Below are 26,351 nucleotides of genomic sequence, written 5' to 3' on the forward strand. Positions count from 1 at the left end.
GAGCCGGCCGGCGGGCGGGCACAGGCACACCCCCCCTGGCCGCCGAGGCCTCCCGCCGCAGCGCCCCCCTCGCGCTCGCCGGCCTGGAGTTCGCGCTGCAGCCGCCGGCCTTGCCTGAGCAGCTCCCGCCGCCTTCCCTCAGGAGGGGGGGAAAGAAGCGCGCACCACGGCCCGCCGCCGCGCAGGCAGCTCCTCCGCTTCTTCACTCCGCCCCGCTCGCCTCCCCTCACCCACCGCGCTGCTCTATACTGAAAACTCCTTTGTCTGCAAGTAAAAGGCCTGTCGGGCCTTCGGCTTCCGAGGGTTCAAGGCTTTTCCCGCTCTCTTTAAATTGAATTCCGCGGGAAGTGACTCTGACCGCGGGGCAGAGTGCCGGCGGCGTCCTTTTGTAAAGATACAAGGCTGGTCTGTTGTTGTTGTTGCATCTACACATCAGTATCCCTTAAATGCTGTTTCCCGCAAGGAACAATCAAGGTCCTTTTGAGCATCTCACAAGCAGGGCATGAAAGCACTGTAACCGGTTTTCTCTGATCGCTGTATGTTCCCAAGAGCATCTGGTTCTCGACTCTCTTAAGGTGGAGGTTCCATTAACTATCATATATAATTTCCCCTACTTCTAAAGATATGGAGAAAAGATCCATTTCAATGGGTCTTCTCTGAGTAAAACTTAGTTAAATGCTACCCTTTACTCCCACACAAGGGAAGCTATATATGTATGTCAGAAAGGTTTATTGTTTATCATGCACTGTTTTAAACATTTTAAACTTACAGAACTTCTTGCCTATTTACTTAGGTAAGCATGTATTGTTTGTCAACAGAATTATGTACTATCCCTTCAAAGCAATATGTTCCCATGAATGAAAATTATGCTGCATCCTGTACAGAAGTCATAATGTATATAAGACAAATATGGTTTGCTGCACTAGTGAAACAAAGATGTGGTTGGAAAAGGGGGGGAAACGTTTTTGTCTCCTGTGCAGTGACTCACCGTCTGCATCTGTGTTGTATTCAGCTGGTAGGTTGCACTTTACATGCTGAATGGGCTACAATATCAAATGGTAATCATACCTGGCTTCCCCTGGCAAAACGCTCTTCATTGTGATGGGTGAGCAGAGGACAGGTTTGAACCCTGCATGCAGCCTTGTCTGAGAGGGACTGCAGTGTGTTTGCTGTGTGTGCAAACATACCACTATGGGATCCCTGTCGAGTCCAGGCACCCCAGTTTACAAACCCATTACAAGTGTTACCACAAAGTATACCACTTAAGTTTTTTCCATAGGCATGAATGGCAACCATTCGCTTACATCAGGTGTAGCCAACATGGTGTCCTCCAGATATGTTGGACTTCAGCTCCCATCATCCCTAACCACTGGCCATGCTGGCTAGGCTGGAAGGACTCTAACATCTTTGCTACCTCTGACATAGATGGTGGAAAGCAATTACACTCCAGGGCACCATGGGGAGCTTAACCTGCTCCTTGTCCCTCCTAATCCAAACCTTTGAAAATCAAGCATATTCTTATCTGCATGTCTTAGCTCCATCTCAGGTTCTGTTTCTTGGTCACACCAGAGTGTTGTTATCCAGTGTTTTATATACATTAGACAAAGTGCATATTTTTAAAAAAAAGTTTCGTGAAAGCTGTTATGTGCAGGCATAAATAGCAGTCTTGTGCCCAATCTATCCCCAACAGCAGCTCATTTTCATGTATACTGAAATTATTTTTTATTAAAATATTTATACCTCATCTTTCTATGGAATAATTGCTACAAGTTACTTACTACAAAACTTAAAATGTAGGATAATAATAATAATAAATTTTTATAAAGTCAAAGAAACAACAGAAAAGGTAACCTTTAAAAATATCATTCCTCAGATAGTCGACAAACCAATTATAAGCTTAGCAGGCCAAGTGCTCTCTGGAAAACAAAAGTTTCCACGAGATGGTGGGAAACCAGCAAGGGGTGAGCCAGATCACCCTCAAAATGTCTAGGTACTGCTCTCCTCTGCATCTACACCAAACACACCTAAGATACAGACAGGATGCAAAGGAGACACACTCCATCAGATTTTTTAAAAAGTATTTTATTGATTTTGATATAAAATTGCAAAAATATGTAACAATGAAGAGACAGTTCATCATATAATGTTGCATAATATAATCAGGTTCAAAGTAGTATAGAGAATTCATTAGCTGATTTTTGTTTCTATTTTATCTGTCAGCCCAAAGTATTTAGGTGTAGTTGACTATGTGTGGCTGGAGCTTTACAAACATTTTTGTCCTTGGTGGTCTGTGTAATGTACCATAAATCCTGAAATTTGTCCAACTCAGTTCCTTTTTGTAGCAACTTTAATCTGTGAGTTAGTTTTTCCATCAGTGCCAGATTCCAAACCTTGTACCAACAAAAAAAGGTTAACGGCAGGGATTTCCAGTTCTTGGTGATCTCTCCAGTTGATCTTAATAAGTAGTTGAGCTCAAATGAGAGATGGCCCTTTGGAAACCCTGGTCCTAAGCTGCTTAGCACTCATAAATGGAGCAGTACTTTGAGTTGGGCCTAGAAAACAGACCAGCAGCTGGTGAAACCCTTGCAACATGGGACCAATGTGCTCTCAATAACTGGCTTAACTATTGTGTTTCAGGCTGACCGAAGTTTATGAGCACTTCAAAGGCAGCCCCATGTAGAACATACTGCAGTAATCCAAATCTTGATGCAACTAAGGCATGTGCTACTGTGACTACATCTCTTCTCTTGAGGAACCTCTGCAGGCACAGCAGCCTAAGGTGTCCTACCCACAGCTGCTGCCTGGAAACCTATGAATCTAGGAGAACTCCAAAGCTGTGAACCTGAGTTTTTAAGGGAAGTGAACCGCCCTCCAAGACAGACTGAACTCTTTTTCCCAGAGTGGTAGCTCTTCTAACCAAGAGCACCTCTATCTGGATTAAGCATCACTTTGTTTGCCCCACCCTATATACCAACAGAAAACTAATCCTGATTGTCATTTCTTATATAACCAAAATAGCACCATGTAAGCACAAGACGGAGATATCAGCAGGTGTGGAAGAACCCAAAGGTTTAAAGGTAAAGGTAAAGGGACCTCTGACCATTAGGTCCAGTCGTGACCGACTCTGGGGTTGTGGCGCTCATCTCGCTCTATAGGCCGAGGGAGCCGCCGTTTGTCCTAGGCTCTGCGGTTTAGCACCATGTAAGCTCAAGACGTGACGCGGGTGGTGCTGTGGGTTAAACCACAGAGCCTAGGACTTGCCGATCAGAAGGTCGGCGGTTCAAATCCCTGTGACGGGGTGAGCTCCCGTTGCTCGGTCCCTGCTCCTGCCAACCTAGCAGTTTGAAAGCACGTCAGTGCAAGTAGATAAATAGGTACTGCTCCGGCGGGAAGGTAAATGGCATTTCCGTGCATTGCTCTGGTTCGCCAGAAACGGCTTAGTCATGCTGGCCATATGACCCGGAAGCTGTACACCGGCTCCCTCGGCCAATAAAGCGAGATGAGCGCCGCAACCCCAGAGTCGGTCACGACTGGACCTAATGGTCAGGGGTCCCCTTTAGTCTTTACCCTAAGCACAAGACGGAGATATCAGCAGGTGTGGAAGAACCCAAAGGTTTACAGAATGACAACTCCACACACTAAAGGTGCGGAGGAATGACAAAAGCCAATTGCGGACTAAGTATGCTCAGTAACTACACAATGCTGAGTGTCTATTGGGAGGAAAAAACAAAACACTTCAATACTCTATCTGGCTTGGCTGGAAGAGAAAGGAATTAGCACATTCTGTTGTCATCAGCACACAGGTGAGCTCCAACTCTCCTGGCAGTTTCATGTAGATGCTGATTAGCTTCAATACTACCAAGGTGGAAAATGTTCAGTTTTTGCTCTAGTCAATCAGCTTACCCAGTTCTACATACTTATGTCCACGGGAAAAAATTGCAGTGAAGGACTAGCCCCAGCATCCAATAGGAAAGTACATATCCCAGAATGCACTTAGTGAGAGTGGTAGTCTGCCTCCAGTTGTACAGAAGTGTGAGCACAGGATTTTCATTTCTGTTCCAGTTAGGAAGAGGGTTTGCCAATGAGGGCTTATCTGAGCGGGGTGTTCCATGCTGTGAAGATTGGCTCCCATTTTGTAGCAAAGGCTCATAGTCATGAAGCAGATGAGCACAGAACCAATAAAGTACTGGAGAAGAGGAGCCCAAAAATCTGGTAAGCACCTATTTTAAAAAAATTGAAGTAGTTATTTCATTGTGCACGTGCCCAAGACCTTTCAACATAATTCCAAGAAGCATAAATCCCCTTTTAAGAAAACGCACAAGATGCAGATGAAGTGGTCTGAACAATTTGCCAGGTTTAGGTCAGGGTCAGCCTCAACATTTAAGATCTTCTGTTCTACCCAGAAAAGAACTAAATACTGTCCTTTCTACGTGTAACTGCATGCCACTTTAAAATTTCTGAATGTTTATCAGTTTATCAAGCCAGCAGCGCTGGGGAACCTCTGGCTCATGGGCCCTAGCAGGCATGGCACATGGCTGGGATCAGGAGCACTGATGGGTGCTGAAAGCAAGTCCATTTGAAGGTGCGCTGCTGACTGGAGCTGAGAGTGTACCTTAAAAGGAGCTTCCTCTCTGTGCAGATTAGCTGATGGGTGCTGAGAGTGAGACCCTTTGAAAACCAATTGCAAAATGGGTTTCTGGATCAAAGCTGTTTGAAAGATGTTTATTATGGAATAAAGATAAATTATTACTCAGTTGGAAGTTTGGTTCTGGCATGTGCCTTCCAGCATGTGCCTTTTCTACTATGCCTCTGACTTCTGAAGCTGCTAACCACCAGGCTCAAAAGCGGAAGTGATTAAGCAAACACATGACAACTCTTGCTGCCAAGAATCTAGGGGAATTCCCTACTTCCCCTTTCTTGTAACTTTCTCTCTTTTAAAGCACTTCCAGGGAACAGGTGATGACCACTGTCTATATGGCAACCCTTTGAACAGAGTTCTCACCAGGACAGCATTATATAAATTTAAAAATCATCATCCCAATAAAAATTATCATCTGGGATTAATGCTAGGAGCCATTGAGCTGCTGCTCCCATAGCTATTAAGATGCTACAATAATTAATAATACTAATTGCATAGTATTTATATAGTGCTTTTCCTGAGCGTTCGAAAGCATTCCACATACATTATTTTAGTAAACCTTACAACAAGTCCTGTAAGGCAGGCTGATATGACCACCCACATATTGCAGACAAGTAGATAAGGATGAGTGAACAGAAGCTTGCCCAAGACTACCCAGTGACTGAAATTTAAAGCAGGAGCATTATGGCACACAATACATAACACTAGTTCTCACTTGGGAGGTGAATACTAACCTTAGCCTGCCCAGCCACTTTTGCTGCACCTTGAGAATAGCAGTCTATCAGAGGAGCCATATTTGGCCAGCTAGCCCATTAGGGAAGAGCAAGAACTTTGCCATAGGTGTAGTTAGTTTGCTGGGAAGAAACCTATTTGGAGACTTCTGTCGGTGATTGGTCATTGCCAGTGAGCCATCCCTATGGGGGCAGCCACTTTTGGTTGTTCCTTTGGGATGTGTTGAGAGTGATGGCACTCCCCAAGGGTGATTGGTAGTAGATCGCCTTGTTTCTAGGTGACAGGCTAGGTGTGTGTGAGAGAGAGAGCTGGTATGGCTTGGAAATGATAGATTGCTGGAAGCTGCATCTGTTGCAAAAGCATGAATACAGCTCACAAACATATCCAGTGTGATTAGTGGGTATTTGGTGTTTTTGCTATTTTATATTATTACATTTCTTTTACATCAATATGCCATGCATTACTTTGGGAGCCTCTGGGCCAAAAATCGTAACAGGGTAGCCTCACCTCCGCTGCATTCATCCCAAACTCTTAAAGCACCCCTTGACCAATGTTCCAATGCTGAACAGCACAGGGACTTTTTAACCTAGTGGCAAGGTAGTCCAACAGCAACCAGCAGGGCCTGCTTTGGTGTAGAAGGGGAGAAACGAATCACCTCTGGAAGTCGAGGCTTCAATACTTCATTCTGCTGCTGCTCCACAACAGAGCATAAGATGGGGCTCATATCACTAGATCCTATGCATGCTTAGTCAGAAAGAAATCCCACTGCCTAAGGCTCCAGCCCCATACACAGTAATCTGCAGATGCACACTAATCTCGGAGTAATCCCTTCTGAAATCTATGGCTTTGCTTCCAAATAAGCACGGACAGAATCAGGCTGCAAATCTAATGAGAGGCACTTCCCCATCTTTAAAGGGTGTATAAATTTCAACTGTGAGGTCAACTGAGGAAGTACCCACACCCTTTTTAGACACAAAGACCACCGTCTGCCCCTTCTGAGAGCATAGCCTATTTTTCTAGCTTCCACCAAGAGGCAGATTTGCACATCAGTGATTATTGGCCTGTCTAAATATCAAGGACAAGGCCAGTTTCCCCTCACCCCAGATTCTAAGTGTTTAAAAAGTTTCAACGATTGGATGTTTATACTTTGGTTGTGTTTTCAGTATGTTCATGTATGTTTATTACTGCATTTTACTTTTGTATTTCATTTTTTTTTTTTTATAAAAATTTTTATTGCGTTTCTTTCCATAGGTAAACAAATTTGTTTGGACAACAATATACAAGAAACATTTTCCATATATATAAAAAAAGAACATAGAAAAAAGAAAAGATCATCACAAAATTTCTTCGACAACTTTTTGGACCTCCTCGCATCCTCTCAGCATTGCGTTCATCATTCTAACCAATTCAGCAATTTATTATCTTATTTCCCGACTTATTATACCTTTGTATTTATTATGTTACCAGTTTCAAAAATTTGTAGTTTAATTTTAACACTCTTAATAAACATAATATTTTGTTTCTAATTTGTCTCATTTTTTCCCATCAATACTTACTTTATCATTTTCTTAAAATAAATTGCAGAAGCATAACGTTTCTTAATCGTGCACAGTCTTAGCACTCAAACAACTTATAATGTTTTTGCAAATAGTCCTTAAATTTTTTCCAGTCCTCCTCCATTGTTTCTTCGCTCAGATCTCGAATTCTGCCGGTCATTTCTGCCAACTCCATGTAGTCCATCAGCTGCGTCTGCCAGTCCTCCAGTGTGGGTAAATCTGGTGTCTTCCAGAACTTTGCGATAAGAATCCTAGCTGCTGTGGTTGCATACATAAACAAGGTTCTGTCCTTCTTTGGCACCTTCCGGTCCACCATGCCCAATAGAAAGGCCTCTGGTTTCTTAGAAAAGGTATATCTAAATACCTTTTTCAACTCATTATGTATCATTTCCCAAAAGGCCTTTACTTTCGGGCAGGTCCACCAGAGGTGAAAGAATGTCCCTTCTGCCTCCTTACATTTCCAACACTTATTATCAGAAAGATGGTATATTTTAGCCAACTTGACTGGGGTCATGTACCACCGGTATACCATTTTCATAATGTTCTCTTTCAAGGCACTACATGCCGTGAATTTCATACCGGTGTTCCATAACCTTTCCCAGTCCTCAGACATGATGTTGTGTCCTACATCCTGTGCCCATTTTATCATAGCAGATTTAACTGTCTCATCCTGGGTGTTCCATTTAAGCAGCAAGTCATACATCCTCGAAAGTACCTTAGTCTTTGGTTCTAGTAACTCCGTCTCCAGTTTCGATTTCTCCAACTGGAAACCCACTTTTTTGTCCATTTTGAATACCTCTTGAATTTGAGCATAGTGTAACCAATCTCGCACCTTACCTCTTAATTTGTCCTGGCTTTGGAGCTTCCAATTGTCTCCAACTCTTTCAATCAGTTCCCAATATTTTGGCCAATAGGCCTCCATATTGGGCTTTTTTTTAGAAATCTTGGCTTCCACAGGTGATAACCACCTCGGGGTCTTGTTTTCTAATAAATCCTTATACTTCATCCAGACGGCAAAAATTGATTTTCTGACAATATGGTTTTTGAACAATTTATGAACCTTCGCCTTGTCATACCACAAGTATGCATGCCAACCATACACATTATCAAACCCCTCCAGATCTAGGACATCGGTGTTTTCCAACAGGAACCAATCCTTCAACCAGCAGAAGGCTGCAGCTTCATAATACAACCTTAAGTCCGGCAGGGCAAACCCCCCTCTTTCTTTTGAGTCGGTTAATATTTTAAATTTTATTCGGGGCTTTTTGCCCTGCCAGACAAACTTAGAAATATCCTTCTGCCATTTTCCAAAACATTCCATTCTGTCCACGACCTGAAGGGTTTGAAATAAAAATAGCATTTTTGGCAAAACACACATCTTTATAGCTGCGATTCGGCCTGACAAGGTAAGTTTCAATCTTGACCAAATATCCAGATCCTTTTTAATTTCCAACCAACATTTTTCATAGTTATCTTTAAAAAGATTTAAATTTTTGGTGGACAAGTATACCCCCAGGTATTTCACTTTTTTAACCACACTTAGCTCTGTCTCTTTCTGATACCCCTCTATCTCTGTAGGTGTCAAATTTTTGACCAAAACCTTAGTTTTTTGTTTGTTTAACTTGAATCCCGCCACCCGACCAAACTCCAGGATAAGTTCCAAAACTCTTTTTGTGCTAGATACTGGCTCCTGTACTGTCAAGACTAGGTCATCTGCAAAGGCTTTCAGTTTGTATTGTTTCGCTCCGACCTCTATACCTTGCACCAACTGGTCCTCCCTAATCATATTCAGCAATACCTCCAGAACAGAGATAAATAGCAGAGGGGATAAAGGGCACCCCTGTCGTGTCCCTTTTTCAATTAGAAGTTCATCCGACACCACATTGTTCACTATCAACTTGGCTTTTTGCTCTAAATAGATTGCTTCTAGTCCATTTTCAAACCCCCGTCCCACTCCCATCCCCTTCAAGTTTTTCTTCATAAACATCCAAGAAATGTTGTCAAATGCTTTCTCCGCATCAATAAAGATTAAGGCAGCCCTTGTATTTCTAATTCTCAACAATTCCAATATATCAATAATGTTCCTGGTGTTATCAGACATGTGTCTACCAGGGAGAAAGCCTGCTTGGTCCTTGTGAATTACTTCGTTCAAAACGTTTTTAAGTCTACTTGCTAAAATGTCTGCAAATATTTTGTAATCCACATTCAGGAGTGAGATGGGACGGTAGTTCTTGAGCTGAGTCTTTTCCTTCTCTGACTTAGGAATCAATGTGATGAATGCTTCTTTCCACGTTTCCGGTGCCCTTCTCCCCTCCATAATCTGGTTGCAAACCTCCAACAACGGTTGTATCAAACAATCCTTCAGAGTCTTATAATATTTGGAGGTGAGACCATCTGGGCCTGGAGATTTGCCAAGTTGCATATTTTGGATGGCACCTTCAATTTCCTGTTGAGTTATTTTACTATTGAGAATTGATCTTTTATCTTGACTTATTTTAGATAGCCCATTTGTCCTCAAGAATTGGTCTATTTCCGATTCTTTCTGAGGCCCCTGTGCATAAAGTTCCTTGAAGTATCTGTGGAAGCACTTTCTTATTTCTTCTGGTTTCTGAACTATTTTTCCTTGAATCTCCAGGTTTGTAACTGTGTTTAACTTTTGTCTTTTTTTCAATTGCCAAGCTAACAACTTTCCACATTTATTTGCTGATTCAAACGATCTTTGCTTCATTTGTTTAATTTTCCACTCAATCTCTTGATTAATCAATTTCGAATATTGTGCTTGATGGAATTTAATCTCTCTTAGCACCTCTTTTGACTTCGGATTAGTTCTCAACTTTTTCTCTCCTTCACTTATTTTCTCAAGAATTTTTTCCTTTTTTCCATTCCAAAATTTTTTCTTTATTGTATTCTGTTGTATCAGAAACCCTCTCATTACAGCTTTGCTTGCGTCCCAGATTATTCTTTTCTCCACCGTAGTGTTCAAATTTATTTCAAAGTAGTCCTTTAGCGTTTTTTGGGCCTTCTTAACAATCTCTTGATCTCTTAGCAAGGTGTCATTCATTCTCCATCTGAAGGATCCAGTTGGGAAAAGTCTCAATTCCATTTTTAAGGCGTTATGGTCGGAGCAGGTTTTTGGGCAGATTTCCACTTTTCTCGTTTTCGGGGCCAGCCCTCTAGATATCCAAATTTGGTCGATTCGTGTCCATGACAAGTGGGCATCAGAAAAAAAGGTACCTTCTTTACCCAAGGGGTTCCTTGTCCTCCAGATGTCAATCAAGTCCATATTGTCTGTCATTTCAAAAAAGGTTTTAGGGAGTCTGCCGTCTGTTGTTAAATTTTGATTTTGAGATTTGTCCATATTTGTAGACACCACCCCATTCATATCTCCCATCACAATAATATTAGAATAGTCCAGGTAGTCCATCATTGTCTCATGCAGCTTCTTATAAAATTCTGATTTTCCATCATTTGGCGCATAAACTCCTAATATCAAAAACTTTTCCCCTTGTGTTTGAATTTCAATTGCGAGAATTCTTCCATGATCATCTTTGAATAAGAATTTTGGTGATAGGTTCTCCTTTGCATAAATTACAACACCTCTTTTTTTGACTTTATCTGATGAGATAAATTCTTGACCAAGTCTTTTATTAATTAATACTTTCCTGTGGAGCCTGGTCACATGTGTTTCTTGAAGGCATATTACATCCAATTGTTCTTTTTTCAAAATATGGAATATCCTCCTTCTTTTTTCCGGAGAATTCCCGCCATTTATGTTCCAGCTAAGTAGCTGCAGAGACATCTTGTTCTATTTTAACCGTTCTTAAGATGGGGTGCCTTCCTTTTGCTCAGATCCCGAGGGTGCAGGCGTTGGTCCGCTTTCAGGCAATATTGGTGCTGGTACAGCTGGAAGCCAATCCACTCCTTTTTGGAGATCTTCTCCGTGGTCGTGAAGGAACTTTTGGTTATCTTCAGGTGTTCTAATTTTAACCTTCCTTTCTTTGTAAGTGAAGGATAGTCCTTGTGGAAACTCCCACCTATAGGGAATTGCGTTGTATCTCAGCAATTTTGCTAGTTCTGAATAGGTGGCTCTAAGATCCAACAGCTGTTTCGGGATATCTCTATAGATTTCCACCCTTTTGTCTTGTATTTCAATTGCTTTTTTGAAATGAAGACCTAGGATCTTATCCCTCTCTTCCTTTGATCTTAAAATTATCAAACAGTCTCTGGATCTATCTTTCTTTACCACTCTTCCCAGTCTATATGCCGAAACAATCTTAAAATCTGTGTCTTCCTTTAACCCCCAGAACTTCGAAAATTCTTGTGTTAAGTATCCAATCAAATCTCCTTGCTCAAGTTCCGGGATGCCTCTCAATTTGATGTTACTCTCGCGATTTTTCAGTTCCACCATTGACAGATAAACTTGTTGTTCACTCACCTGTTTGTGCAGGGGCTTAACTTCTCCTTTTATTTCTTCCACTTCTTTTTGTAGAACTCCCACTTTCTGGATTGCTTCTCCAGCCAATTCCCGATTTTCCGCTGTAGCTCCTTGCAGGTTCTCTATAGCTTGTGTATGCTGGGAAACTTGATCAGTCAATTTTTGAATCGAGGAAGTTGCTTTATCTATCTTCAGAGACTGGTCGTCCACCTTCTGGTTTAGACTTGATAGTTGCTCCAATATTTGTTTAAGTAGTGTATCCGACCCACCTGCTGCCATATCTTCCTCAGTGGACTTCTCAGTTGTTTCCCTTTGTTCCCTTTGGGTCACCAGTACAGCTGGAACCGACGATCGGCGTCCTTGGGTCAATGTTGTTTGTAGAAATTGTGCTGGTTTTCTTTCCTTTTCTTTCTCCTTAGCCTCTTTAGATTCCTTAGCTTTAGATGCTCTTGTTCTCCCTGCACCACTCATTACACATCTGTCAGTGTTCAAGGTCAAATTGTCTATTGTTCCATGGGAAAGACAAGTTCAATTATAAACAACCGGTAAAGTGGAATTCAAAACAAGAGTCAGTTCCCAGGATCTTATAATCCGAAAGCCCTGTAGGGGGAGTGCCACCAAGTTTCAAAGACAAAGAAGGAAGTAGTCCGCCATTAAAGTTCCAGAAATTTTTGGCTCAGTAAGTTCAATATCCAAAAGTCCCTTCAAAAATTCAAAATTCCCCAGAGCACCTTTTAAAGTTCAACAAAGTTTCACAGGGGGTGCTTGCAACAATGTCCCAATCAAACTTTCCTGCTCAAATGTATCAATTATACTCCAGCAAAGTTTTCACAAAATTTGCAACTGTTTCCGCAGTTTAGCACAGTCTCTCTCTCCGGCAGCCCGACGATCTGACTCTTTAAAAATCACCCCGGGGGGGGGAGGTAGGAGGGGACCCCCCGTTACTCGTTCTTTTATGATCAAAGTCCCTTTCCACCTTCAGTTCAACAGTAAAAAAGGCAGATTTAATAGCACGAAAAAGTTAAAGCTTCCCAAAGTCCCGTTTCAAACGCTTCCGCTTTTAAAAACGTTGCTTTGATCTTGTCAGCAATGTCGGAAGACGGACTTCCCTTTTTTTCGTCTCCCGCTTTCAGCCAGATTTACGAAATTATTTGCCAAATTTTAGTCCCCTTTACTCACGGGTATGTTACTTGTAGTTGGTGTTGATTTTAGGAAGAAGGATCAGCGCTCATCTGTAACAGCCGCGCGGCTTCACTTCTGCGGAAAGAGCGATGAACTCACAGCACCGCCACCCCTCCTTCACTCCGGGTCTCCTTACGGGGTCCCTTCTGTGTTTTCGGAGCAGCTTCTGGTGCCCGCCGAGTCCCACGGCCACGGGCTCACTCTACCCGTGGTTTATCTTGATGGGTCGTCGCTATGCCGCAGCGAACGACCCTTTTCCGCAGAGCCCCTCTTCAGAGCTCGAAGAGGACCGCCATTACAGTTTCGCGCCGCCCCCGGAAGTCTCTTTTTACTTTTGTATTTCAATTTTGTAAATCACTTCTCAGTTTTTTGCTGCGGAAAGCAATTCATAACTTTAACAGCTAACTAAAAGTCCACACCCACTCCTTTTTCCATGTACATCTGCACAGCCTAAATAATCCAGCTGCTCCCTTAAAGCAGGGGAATTCACTGTTTCCTCAGGCAACCTAGTTCATCACTGAGGTCTGCTGCCTAGAAGTATGAAGTCTTCTCTTCTGCACAGTTCAAATTTCAGCTGCTGCTATTCAAATACTGTTGATTTCCCTGGGAGGAGAGTACCACCTTTCTTCTTTCACAGTATCCCTTTCCCCCCATATTTGAACTTAAGAATCACTGTTTTTCCAAGCTAGCTGCTTCTAGTTCCTTTGCTTCACTTCTGCTTGGTACTTAACCCAAAGCTAGATTAACTGCTCAGTGGCAAAATGCACAGGAACATAGCAAGCTGTTTTATATCAGGTCAGATTATCATCCATTTAGCCCAGTAGTCTGGCAGCTGTGGCTCTTCAAGGTTTCAGGTCATTTTCATCACCTGCCACTCTTTTAATCTGGATATGTCAAGGACTGAAACATGGACCTCCTCCATGCAGCGCACATGCTCTACCATGACCTAAGGTCTCTCACCCTAATATATGCCAAGTCTATACTAGCATACTTGCCTAGCACATAAAGGGACTTAGGGTTCATCTCTAGTTTAAGGAATGTTAGATTAACAGAGCTAGGAAAGGCCAAAGTCTTGGGGCTATGTGGCAGATTAGTTTTCAGAATAAACACAAAATGAACAAGATGCACACCTTTAAAAGAATTCAAGTCTGAATGTCTTGGGTCAGAGATTGGCTACCACTTCCTGCTGAGCATTCGCTCCTGCATAGTGTGTATCCCTTCGAAGCAGAGGTCAAGGTTTTATGCCAGGCTGGACTGATAACACCATGATATGCTTTTGCTCAGGTTGCCACCACCCCACTATATGACAGCCCTTCAGGAATCTGCAAAACTCACCTGCACATGCATGCAGAAGGTCCCAAACACCAACAGAACTGTTGCGTGGACCATGTAAACAAATGCACCAGGAGAGTAAAAACCAGTAGCTGGCTTGCTCAAGTCCTTTCCATTCATTCCTTCAGTCTTTCTTCTCAGCAGGCCAAGTGTTAGGCAGTGCCAGGGGTTTGCAGTGATGTACCGCCAGGCTGCCCAGGAGCCCAGCACAATGGCGGGTGCAGCTAGCAGGAAGTTGGGGATCTGTCTGGGCTCAAAGTACCTGAGGAAGCCGACATTCCAGTAAGTATCTTGAATGTAAGTGTAGAGCACAGGAAAGTTCCAGGAGCACCATGGTGGTGCCACACCATTTGAGGCTGCTACACGATACCCCTTATGTGCAGCCAGTTGCAACAGTGGGTCTGGCACAGCATACTCAGGGCTAAACGTGGTGTTGCAGAACCGAAGGTATGCCCAGAACTGAAACAAAGCAAATGGCAGGAAAACAGAGGAAGACATCACCACCAGGGAAGCTACCAGGTTTAGGAATTGACCCAAGATCTGTGGCGGCTTTACTCCAGTTCCTGTCCTCGCCTGCAACTGGGAGGCAAAGAGTTTTGTCTGGGAATAGAGGAGGAACCCAGCATTGATCAGTCCGTTGGAACGCACGCCAGCAGCTAGCGAAAAGAGGAGGCTGCTGGCCCAATGCTGCCCTTTCTCTAGCCACCACATGGCACCAAACACTAGGAGGACAAACATGCTTTCTGAATAAGCAGCTGCCATAAAGACGTTTGCAGGGGTGAGGCAGAAGAGGATGGCTGACAGGAACGCCTTCCTGCGGCACTGCAGGACTGCGCAGCTGAGCTTATACAGAGTCCATGCTGCCCAGGCAGAGAACAGACCATTGAGCAGAGCTGCAGAAAGGAGCAGGCGGCTGCGGAGAGATAAGAAGCCTTGGAAGGGCCACAGTACCGTTTCCGCTGCCGCTCGCAGGCTCAAGGGAAACAAGGGGAAGAACGCACAATTGTGCTCATACACGTAGCCGTGCTCAGCTATAAACAAGAAGTGCTCCGCATCCCACCGTGACAGGCCTCCCAGGAGCCATTCCAAGATCCAGTCGCAAAACCCGTACTCAGACAAACGGGGTGGAGAGAAGGCATCAGCAGCATGGTCGGGGATCAGGAGGTTGAAAAGGGCCTGGGAAGAGAGGATAGGAAATGACAGCCAAGTCAGCGTCCTGTCCCCCTCCCTCCCCAAAGCAACATGTTCCCTCCAATTTGGGACCAGAACCTGACCAGGGAATTCAAAGCCTCACAGGAAGTCATCCCCTGCCCCAAACAAGGACTTGAAGGCATTACGTCTGGGTCTGGGGCGATTTCTCATGCATGAGCTGTTTTAGAGGCATTTCTAGTGGGGAAATGGGAGAACGGACAACTTGGGCAAATGCAGCAGTAGGGGAACTTTTTTCTTTAGCCACCAATGTTATTTCCTTAGGGTAGTGTCCAACTAAGTGCTACTCAGAGTAGACCCACTGAAATTAATGAATCTAAGTTAATCATGTCCATTAACTTCCACTTTTCACTCAACAGTAGACCTACTGAAATTAATGGAATTAACTTAGTCACATCATTAATTTCAGTGTATCTACTCTGAGTAAAACTCAAAGGGCCCACTTCAAGTAGGACTAGCATTGGACACAACCCTTAATGTCTTCTAGACTTTCTCCAACAGACTGCAAACTGCATATAATGGATAAGACTAAGGAAGTGAGTTAAGTAAAATAATAATAATAATAATAATAATAATAATAATAATAATAATAATAATAATAATAATAATAATACCCCACCCATCTGGCTGGGTTTCCCGCTGGGTGGCTTACAATGTATCTAAAAACATAATAAAAACATCAATCCTTAAAAAACTTCCCTAAACAGGGCTGCCTTCAGATGTCTTCTAAAAGTCAGATAGTTGTTTATTTCCTTGACATCTGAAGGGAGGGCGTTCTGCAGGGAGGGCACCACTACCAAGAAGGCTGTCTTCTCGGTATCTTGCAATCCTTACAACAACCAAGTAAAGGGTGCCAGTATTACTATCACCATATTGCAGACGTGGGCCTGAAACGACGACTGTTTCATGAGTTCATGGCAGAGGTGGCATCTGAACCAGCAACTTAGCCACTATGCTAAGCCAGCAGTCCTGTATGCCAAGATATAAAGGTGCTCTGGGGGAAAAACAACTGATCAGTGAGCATGCTTTGTACCTCTTGTTAATCTGTGGGAGAAAAGAGCAACATGCCAAAGACCGCAATTTCTAAATGTGCACCGTGATCATCTGCCAAATGAAAAGTCATTCCAAGTTGCCGAGCCAGACGAAGCATACAGAAATGTCAAACTCAGGGGTTTCCTTTGTGCAATCAATCCAATTATGTGTTGGCACACAAGGAACAGAGAGAGCCACACATCTAATGAAATCAAACTCAATAAAGGCAGTCATGCCTTTCCATAAAAAAAACAACCCTGTGACTGTTTGGCTGGCCAGACGACAATACCCAGCCCAAGCTATAAGGGACCAAAAAGGAATTCTCCTGCTAGCAGTCTGTCTGGCATGTACTGTGTGTGTATTTGGCACAGTTCCCAGTGTCAGAACTTACCTATGGCCCTACAAGGAACTTTAGTAGGATCCCATTGTAGCTGTCAAGATGAAACTGCATCCTACCCCAAGTTCTTCTAAGGCTGGAATATGCAACACTCTTTGGCCAGCATACTGTGTTAATATGCCCCATGTACAACACAGGGACATGGGAGGTGGCCTTATAACAGTTTAGCCTATTTGTCCATCTAGCGCTGCACCGTCTACTCTGACTGGCAGTGGCTCTCCAGCAACTTCTAGTTGGTCACTACGTGAAGCAGGACGCTGCATTTAATGGGCTTTGCTCTGATCCAGCAGGGAACTTCCTCAGCCTCTGAGTCATGTGAGTACATGCCATGGATTTCAATCTCCCAAGCTAGCCTCCTGCAACCTAATTTTAAACAAAACTAAACCCAAAGGTTGTAAACCAAAGAGAATAGAGAAGTTAACACCATGATTAAGAACCAGGAAAAAAGTGAAGTGTTTCACTGCCTGCACAAAAGCCACCAGCGACAGTATCAATCTGACTTCTTTTGGGTAGAAATTCCATAGTTGGGAGGCTGCCACAGAATGCATTGTTTCTCTTCCATCTCTCCTCAATTCACGCTCACATAACTGAATTCTTAGTAATGGCTTACTCTGGCTCCAGTTTACCCTGGTTTTCTCATCCTACACAAGTATGAAGACTCAGAACTTGTATGTGCTGTTTGTTTAGTCTTGACTCAAGCCGGCTTCCCCAAGCTTGGTGCCCTCAGCTGCTGCTGACTCCCAACTCCTGTCAGCCCCAACCAGCATAGCCAATGGTCAGGTATAATGGGTTGTAAACCAAAACATCTGAAGGACACCAGGTTGGGGAAGGCTGCCTTAACCCTACAGGCTGTATTTAATTTTGGTTCTAGCCACCCCAAAACCCTAATGCCTTAATCCTAGTGAAGACTCATCTTACACTGCCAATGACATAGGTTAGCTGAATTTCTGGTTGCCATCACTGCAGAGAAATTGGGAGCAAAGTTCCTATCAGCCTGAAAGCAGTGCTTCTGGTTCACAAGTTGGTTGAGAGTTTGTGAGAAAAAGTGGTATCTTTGGCAAAATGCACAGGATGCTCTCTTTTCAGGGCCTCCCTTGCTATTGCAGTAAAAATATGCCTAATTTAAATGTCAAATACCTATTATGTAGACAAAGCTCCTGCAGCTGGCTTCATGTTCCTCTGAGCACAAGAATAGCTGGGGGGGGGGGGAATCTTGCCTGCTCAGAGATTACAAAGGCACAGCTACTAATCTTCAAAAATTCTGCATAGGATTGGCTCTCCAGAACAGAATATGGATTATTGAGAATATTTTGTTTTCATTTTTTAAAGCGTGTAGTCCACATCATGTCTGTGGACTTACATTTGGTTCCCAAACTATTGAGTACGTGATGGAGAGCACACTATTATGCCACAACACGTGAATTCTGTGCATCCAAATAACTAATATGCAGAAGAAGCTTCCTGCTGCATTTCTGTTGGATTCGCTGAGGGAAAGCCATTCGTACTCATACACACTCCAAAAATTACACCTTTTGGGGGAGTTCTAAAATAATTTACATAACTGTCTCAGATGGGGAACTGTAGCAACAGGGCCCAGTCACTATATTTTCTGCACCATTGAAGGACGCTAGCAGACAGAGGAAGCTTCAGCTGCAATGGCTAGAGATGGTCCCAGGGCTCTGCCAAACCAGCTGGACTACCCATCTAAGTTGGTGGCCATCACTACATTGCATGGCAGCAAATGCCTTAGAATAACAAACTATGTGCTGATGAAAAAGTACTTAAAAAAGGTCTCTCTGTTCATTTTCTCCATGCCATGCATAATTTTTATACATTTCTATCATGTCCTCTCCCCTCCTTATTCACCCTTTTTCTAAGCTAAAAAGCTCCAATGCTGAAATCCTTCCTCTTCATGGGATTTGCTACAGCTCCTTGATCATTTTCACAATCCCTTTTTTAATACTTTAGTATCATTGGCATACTTGGGTCAACACACAGCTCACCCCAAACCCTGTATCATTTATGAGCAAGTTAAAAAACAGCAGCCCTGTAATACAGATCCTTGGTGGATCCCACTTGTCCCAAACTCTCTACACTGATCATTCTAACTGGAAATGTTTAGGGTTTTAACCTGCAAATTTCTGGAAGAAAGGCATGTGCTCCAACCCTGAGCTAGGCATGACCCCTCTCTATCTAGAACAGATATACTACCTTTTGAACTTTAAACATATGAAAAAGAACCCAGTATTTATTTCTGATGTCATCTGTCCTGATCTGAGAATGCCAGGTGGGTTATATTTCAGTGATATTGTATATTTCAGTGCTTGGTGTTGGGGGACTTGCCTGGAGGAAAAGAGTGAGCACTCTGCAAAGCACTGCAAACCGAACCACCTCTTGGCAATGAGGGTCTCCTTCCTTCCTCTGCAGCATTCTGACCTTGGAGGTCATCCAATGGGTCACCACTCCCTTCCATGCAGGAAAATCCACAGAGAGATTTTGAAACCTGAAAATCAATAATAATAAATTCAACATCACGCAGATAATACTTGCACCATGTTTGTCACTGGCAGGCAAATAATGGTTTCCACACTCATTCTCTGGACTAAGAGAGCAGGTGTGATATAGTGGCTAGACTTTAACCACTGGGTGATGGAGATACAGGTTCAAATTGCACTCAGCTATGAGGTAGTGGTGGGCAACAACTTGGATGGCTTTAAAATAGGGTTATACAGATTCATGCAGCTTAATGTTATCAATGGCTACAAGCCATGGTGGCTATGTTCTACCTCCACTGCCAAAGGCACCATATGTCTGAATATCAGTAGCTGGGAGTTACAAGTGGGGAGCATTGCTGTTGCTCTCAGGTCCTTCTTCTGGGCTTCCCAGAGGACGCATCTGGTTGGCCCCTGCGATGCTGTACTACGCAGGGTGACCTTGGGGCAGTCCCCATCTCTAGGCTAATAGGGTTGTTAAGACAGATAAAATGGGAGAGCCACATGTGCTGCTTTGAACTCCTTGGAATAAAGATGGGATTTAACTGTAGCTAAAGAAACAAAGCTAACTCTTGACTGCACTACCTAGCCATTTTCCTGGTGGTTATCATTGTGATGTGGTAGGGAATGACATAGTTTAACTGCACGCTTCCTCCATGCACACACACTATCCATCATAATGACAGACATAAACAGGAACCTGTTTACATAAATACCTGTGGGGAATGTCTGGCACTGCCTGGGAATTCTTAGAAACAACAAAAATAAATCATGATTTTTAAATGGATACAGCAATTTGTGTGTTTGGACCCGTCACACTGAAAATTGGACAAAGTCATGCCAAAGTTACATTTGATTCAAAATGGCACTCAATATCCAACACCAACAAAGACAGTTGCCTAACTTGGGAACTCTTGTGCCAAGTTTGGCAATGATATATTTTATTATTATTACTATTTATTATTTATTATATTTATATACCGCTCCTCATCTGAGGATCACAGGATGATTTATTATTATTATTTATTAAATTTGTTTAGAATAGAAATACACAAAAATATATATTGATATGCAGCCAAACCTATAGAGAACAGACACGCAGGTGGATGGATGGACAATCCACTTTCCAAAATATACGAAATATTGTTGCACTCTGAACTGACCAAGACACTGAACAAAACCTGGGGATGTTGAGTTGAAGGGGGTACAGCAATGCAATAGGGGCAGGCTTGACATTCAACGGCTGGAGTCACCAAAGTCAGAGAGGAGGTTTATCCTTCATGCCAGAAGGGGCTACTCAGTGTACCTTTACTTGCCTCTGCATGAATGAACAATTTCCCCATAGAGGTGAATGACGAAATAATGAGTTACACTTAAGAGAAGCAGACCGGGGAGGGGGGGGAGCGCCCGCTGGATCAGAGCAACAATCCATCTAAATCCAGGATCCTGTTTTCTACAGTGACCAACCAGATGCTTCCGGGAAGCTCACCAGCAAAGACAACAGCCCTTCCTGTATGTGCCAGCATCTGGTACTCAGCAGGATCTGTTTAGCTATCATTAGTAAGAGCCACGGAGAGCCCTATCTACTACTGACTGGCATAACTAACTCTGAACAGCAAACTCTATTTAACAGCGTTTTGGTGCTGGGGGCAAAACCTGCCCTCCAGACCAATAACTGGTGATCTGGCCTTCATCTACAAGGAACCCAGAAGTGTGTGTGCAATGTGTCTTTATGTGCAGACACACACTGTACCTCCTCCTCGGGGTTGTTGTAATATACAAACCCTTCTTTCATACCCATCCTATCCCTCATAATGGAAAGAGAGCAGAAACTACCTGTGCATGAAAGAGAAAGGCTTTGTGCAACATGATGAAACAGCTAGAGCTGTCCCCAAGGACAGAAAGACACACCCTCTTGAAAAAAGAAGTAAAACCTCTCACCACATCAGCAAAAGACTATCAAGCAGGCTTGCTTTTCCACCAAGAGTACAGCCAAGCAGTCATCTGTGGCTGAAGCACTACATGAGAAAATCTTTGCGTGTTTTTTTAAAATAAAAAAACTTATGCAAATTTAAGCCTGGCAACATTTCTTATTTCTAGTCAGGTCAATGGTTTCAATAACAAACTACTCCTGTCTAGTCTACCTCCATTTTTATCCCCTCCTGTCAAGAAGAGCATGCAAATCTAAAAAGCCAGACGGCAGGTTTTGTTTTTTTAAATCCTTTAAAATGGAACTATGAAATGGTTTTCAAGTTCTGCACTGTAGCCTAGTTGCCACCAGAGGGCACCAGGCACTCACTGTGTTGGTACCTTTCCACACCTTGCATTGCTGAGGCAATCAAATTATAGATATGTGATAATACAGGATTCCCTGATAAAATCCATGGCAATGCACGCATTGAACTCTTCTATAAAGCAATGATTTAGGCACCTCTCCATGTATTTAGTGTTATCCTGTAGAAAAAGATATTAAAAATAACTCAAGAATTCATTTCTCAATACTGTATACTTCTATTAATAAGTCTAAATAATTCTCTTCACCTGCTCATTTCTTTTGACTAAAGAAAAGATGCAGTTTGTTTCCCCTCCGTTTTGAGTCACTTTAATTTCCTTATTGCAATGCTGTCCCACCCACCACCTTTTTTTGGACACAGTCTCTGCGGAGATTCTTTCTTTAAAAGCAGTTTCCATTTCAACATATACCTGTTTTAATGGAAATGAGTCTTGCTGTTTTTTAAAACATTCCCCACCCCACCCCCCACAAAAACCTACAGAAAGATTTGATTTGTGTATGAATTGTGCATGTTTCTTGACGGCTCTTGGGCTGGAATAAACTTCTGTGCTTTAATAATGATTGGTTTTGACCAGGGTTTTTGTATGGTTTTTTAAAAAAAATGTTTATGTTATGTTCATAGGAGTGGAGAGAGGCTGCATGCACTGCAACTGCTCTGCACAGAAAGGCAAAGCATAATCATGAACATCTTCACCACAGGGCCAGCTCTGGGTGCCTCCATCTTTGGAGGGGAGGTGGGGGTGGCTACCAGGAAGAGTCAGCTCACATCATCTGTGGAACTCTCTCCCCCTGTCCATTTGTCTGGCATAAAATTTGATGGTTTTAAGGCACCAAGGGGGAAGCCTTCTTTGTTTTCCAGTGTTTTAATGGCCTCATTGTATGCTCTTGATTTTATTGCTACTTTTAATAGCTATTAGTTATGTTTCATTGTATTGTTATTTTATTGTATCTCACTTTAAATTATAAACAACTACCTGACTCTCTTGCATTGTTTTTCAAATTTTTATTTTATTGCACTTATTGAAACAAATATCCCTCTAGAAACGGAAAAATGGTTTCTCCCTATTTTGGAACTAGTGAAAAATAGCTGTCTCAGTTTCAGTACATGCTGTTAAGATCTTGGTGTAGTATATATTAATACATTTGGAAGCGAAGAGTCAGGGCCCAGCCAGCATCCATTCACATATATAGTACCACTGGTCCTGTTGCTCCAAATTAAACATTAATTCCTGAGTGGGAGAGTTATTGGATTAACTGGTTCCAATTTAACAGAGTTCTTATGTTCTTATGAGTTTGAAATGTTGCTAAACTAAGGATGCACCACACTTGTGTCAGCCATGCTGCTTTATCTTTGGGGTATAATTTCAAGCATGTCTTTGACTGACATCATTTCAGTGTGATCTCCCAGGCTGACCATAAGCAACTTATGCAATATTGATCACTTATTTTATATTTTCTTTTTAACTCTGCTTCTCAGCCATTCTTTGAAAGCCATGCTCTTTTATATCTCTATTGCATTTTTAATTTACAAAGTGCTTCATACCCTCGGTGACCCTATTAGTCCTGTTTTACAGATGGGAAACGGAGGCTGAAAGTGGTTTTCCCAAAGCACAGACAGTGGCCATGATCCCAAAGAGCAGTAACACAGTGGCCTCCCAGAGCTAATTTTATGACCTATAACACAGAGCAACAGCACAATGTGTGCTGGTGGTTAGCTAAATCTGAATACACTTGCTCCCAACCAGCAGCAAGCAAAAAGGCTGCCACCTGACTACCACTCATCCAGGCAGCTGCTCACATTTCCTGGTGCTTGCTACACCGACACATAATGAAACATGGCCTGTGAACCTCCAGTGCCAGACTCATTATATTCTAATATGTACTAATATGTGAATGCACACTAAGCTGATAATTCAGGTGGCTGGTGGCCAAATCTGAGCCAGAGCGGGGAAAGCGGGGAACTACTAACAAATTAAGAGATATTTTAGCATCATGACTTCTTTGCCAAAGGGAGCTCTCCTTGATGTGCTGTTGAACACAAATTGATTATAAAGCTGTGAAAACAAACTGGCTAAAACCAGGTCAAAAAGCAGATTCATGCAAACAAATCACTTTACCTCCTACAATCAGAGGATCACTTCTTGCTTTCTCATATGATCATTTACACACATTCCTCAAACATTCATTTTTTCAAGGATACACCCAGCACCACAAGAACAGTGGTCCATCTGACTTTCCATATATACCAAGAAACCCTCTAACAAGCAAAAATTGCTTCCCAAGTGTAATGCCCAAGATCTTTTAACAGGGCACCTAACACCTTATACATAAAAAACCTGCACTCCACCTCTGAACTTTGACTTATTCACTCATGCATGGAAACCTGAGAACACAGGAGACCATTATGTACTGAAGTCAGAAGATGAGGGCAATCAAGTCTTCAAAGACTAAATGGAAGCAGAAGAGAAGAAATACCTAGGAGTTGACAGAGTAGAATTCAGAATTGTTCTCCACTCCCCAGACACATCAAGTTGCTTCACTGGCTTCGTACTGTACTTTTCACCACCATCAGGCTTCTATTCCTCCCTATTAATGCGATCCCCCATTCTGATCATACATCTTCTCTTTACTCCAAATCTCTTACTCCTTACATCTACACAAGCTCACCATCTTCTCTTGCCTCCCACGCTTTCTCCCATGTTGCTCTTCAGTTTGGGTCAGCTTCTATTTGCTGTTGCTTCCCAATCTCACCTGCTCTGAAGTTCTTAATGAAAACAGAGTTCTTTAGGAAAGCCTAGCTAACAACCCTAGCTTCATTAAACCTGTCCCTCCACTACTGTGAGTAAAGACAGATTAAGATTTTAAGACTTGACAAAAAAGAAGCTGCTGAGGTACCACTGTATTTAACTCACAGGCATCTGCCTCTAACACAAACTGCAATCCTGGGTTTAGAGCAGACACAGTTCACCATCTGAGGCAAAGCCACTATTATTAATAATTACATTTCTATACTACCCTTCCCTTCATCCAAAGATCAAAGGATGGTTTACAATATAAAAATACATAGCATAACAACAACAATGCCCCCACCCCCCCGTTTTAAAAGGCCATAGACTGTTTAATTAGCCAAAGAAGAGGAATGTTTTTTCCCTGACACCTAAAGCTGCGTAAAGAAGGTGACAGGCAAGCCCCCCTAGGCTAGTTTCTTGGCTAGTGGCATACTGTTGCTTACCAGATGAGGGGTGTAAGCAAGGAAGCAGGGAGGTTGGCATAATGCAAACACATTGGCAGGATCGCTGGACTGTTTGAACCACACCCACCTCCTTGCCACCTTGTCCCTCTCCCTCCCAGAAAACAACAGCAACCCATCTGCCAGGAATCTAGCATAGCAGCTCTGTCCTATCCCACTTTTGGTTTAACAACAAAGGAATGAACCACCAGGAGCTCCCTCAGAATATAACATCTCAGTCACTCTGATTTTCCTCAGGCGCTTCCCCTTTGCTCATTTTTGTATCATCCATCCCTGCATTTTATGTCAAAATGTAAACTGTAAGACACCTAGGTAGAGATAGTGTCATTTTCATAGTGTCTGGCTGGCATAACGTTGAAAGTAGTATCACGACTGTTGAGAGGGAAAGATGAGTGCAATGTAACATAGGCTAGGCTAAGACAGGGTAAACTGGCATAGCTTTGGAGCTGAGCAGGGATCTGAACCTGTTTGAACCTTGAAGCTCACCTTTCTCCCAGCTTAATCTACTCCACAGTGTGGCTGTTAGGATAAAAGGGGTAGCGCCACCCCCAAAGGTCACCCTGAGCTCCTTGGAAGTCATAACTGTGAAAAAAGGAAATGCACCTCCCCTCTCACACAAGCCTTGCATTTAATAACTTGTCTGGTAGCCATAGGCATCCAAGAATTCCAGGATGAATGAGCAAACTGGGAAGAGTACAGACACATCAATCTGTCTTCTCCATCAGCCCACTTAAGTTTCTATGCTAGCTACAGAGGAAGAAAATTCACTTCCTCCATGGTCAGCCCAGAAACAAAGCAGGCTGTTGAGAAGTGAGCCAGTTCACTCTATCCCTTGCCCACTATGATAGAAGGCTTCTTCTTTTTTACCTAGCCAGGTAAAAAGCCAGCAGTTTATATTTCCATACTGGTCACAGAGGAGGGAGCATGGAAGCAAATACTAACCCCTTGGCCTTATTTGCATGTACATCTGATTCAGTCACACATTTGTGAACCCAGGTCAGCAGTAAGAACACAAGAAAAGCCCTGCTGGATCAAGCCAATAGCAGATCTAGTCCAGCATCCTGCTCTCACTGTGGGCAACCAGATGGTTCTGGGAACCCTGCAACAGCAACATGCCCCACCTGCAACTGATATTCAGAGGTATACTGCCTCTAAGAGCGGGGGCAGAACATACCCATTGTGGCTAGTAGCTACTGATCGCTTGACTTTGTATAATTCTCTTTTAAAACCAACACTGCCTCCTGTGGGAATGAGTTCCAGAGTTTAACATAGTCCAACCACTACACCACACTGCCTCTCAAAGGCGGCTTCATATGTTCATAGAAACCTGCTTTGGAGCCCAACAAAAAAAGGGGCAAGCAGTGGTTACTCAGCGGCTATGGCGGGGGCCAGCATGGGGATGAGAGCTAAGAGATGCGGGAGGGGGGAGTCAGGCGTGGGGGGCGTGTCCCCATCTCTCCTTCTGCAGGAAGAAGGGAGCTTATAGGGCAAGCGGCAGCCTATGGGATGAGCCCATGTAAAGAGGCCCTTGTGGGGCGAGCCTCTCAGAGGAGGGTCTGGGAGCCAGACCCCTCTCTCCCTCAGCTGCCGGCCCCCTGGCGACAACCGCTGTTCCTCCTTCTCCCCCCAACCTGAGTGCTCAGCGCGGGGACTCAACGGCTCCATCTCTCTCACACAGTCACAGCCGCTCTTCCTCCCACTTCCGGCCCGCGGCGAACCACTTCCGTTGGCAAGGAAGCCCTTGGCGCCTGCGCAGTAATCCAAGAGCAGCCGCCCTTCCGGCGTCAGAACGTAGGCGAAAT

The 26,351-nt window shown here is 43.3% G+C and overlaps 1 protein-coding gene across 4 annotated transcripts; it reads right to left on the reverse strand.

Annotated features, from left to right (window-relative positions):
* Positions 1–3,453: 3,453 nt before the first annotated feature.
* On the reverse strand, positions 3,454–26,351 carry PIGV (phosphatidylinositol glycan anchor biosynthesis class V). Of its 4 annotated transcripts, none has more exons than XM_081202766.1 (5): positions 26,181–26,351; positions 25,036–25,131; positions 18,858–19,017; positions 13,880–15,052; positions 3,454–4,220 (listed from the first exon to the last, which is right to left on the reverse strand). In XM_081202766.1, exons 3-5 carry the CDS (start codon positions 18,960–18,962, stop codon positions 3,918–3,920), a joined length of 1,581 nt encoding a protein of 526 aa, XP_081058892.1. In that variant the 5' UTR covers positions 18,963–19,017; positions 25,036–25,131; positions 26,181–26,351; the 3' UTR covers positions 3,454–3,917. The 4 variants fall into 4 exon arrangements, with proteins under 4 accessions (XP_081058892.1, XP_081058894.1, XP_081058893.1 ...); XM_081202768.1 differs by having other exon boundaries at positions 26,224–26,241; XM_081202767.1 differs by lacking the exon at positions 25,036–25,131 and having other exon boundaries at positions 26,224–26,351.

Source organism: Podarcis bocagei, assembly GCF_964188305.1.
Source record: "Podarcis bocagei genome assembly, chromosome: 7".
Classification (NCBI taxonomy): Eukaryota; Metazoa; Chordata; class Lepidosauria; order Squamata; family Lacertidae; genus Podarcis; species Podarcis bocagei.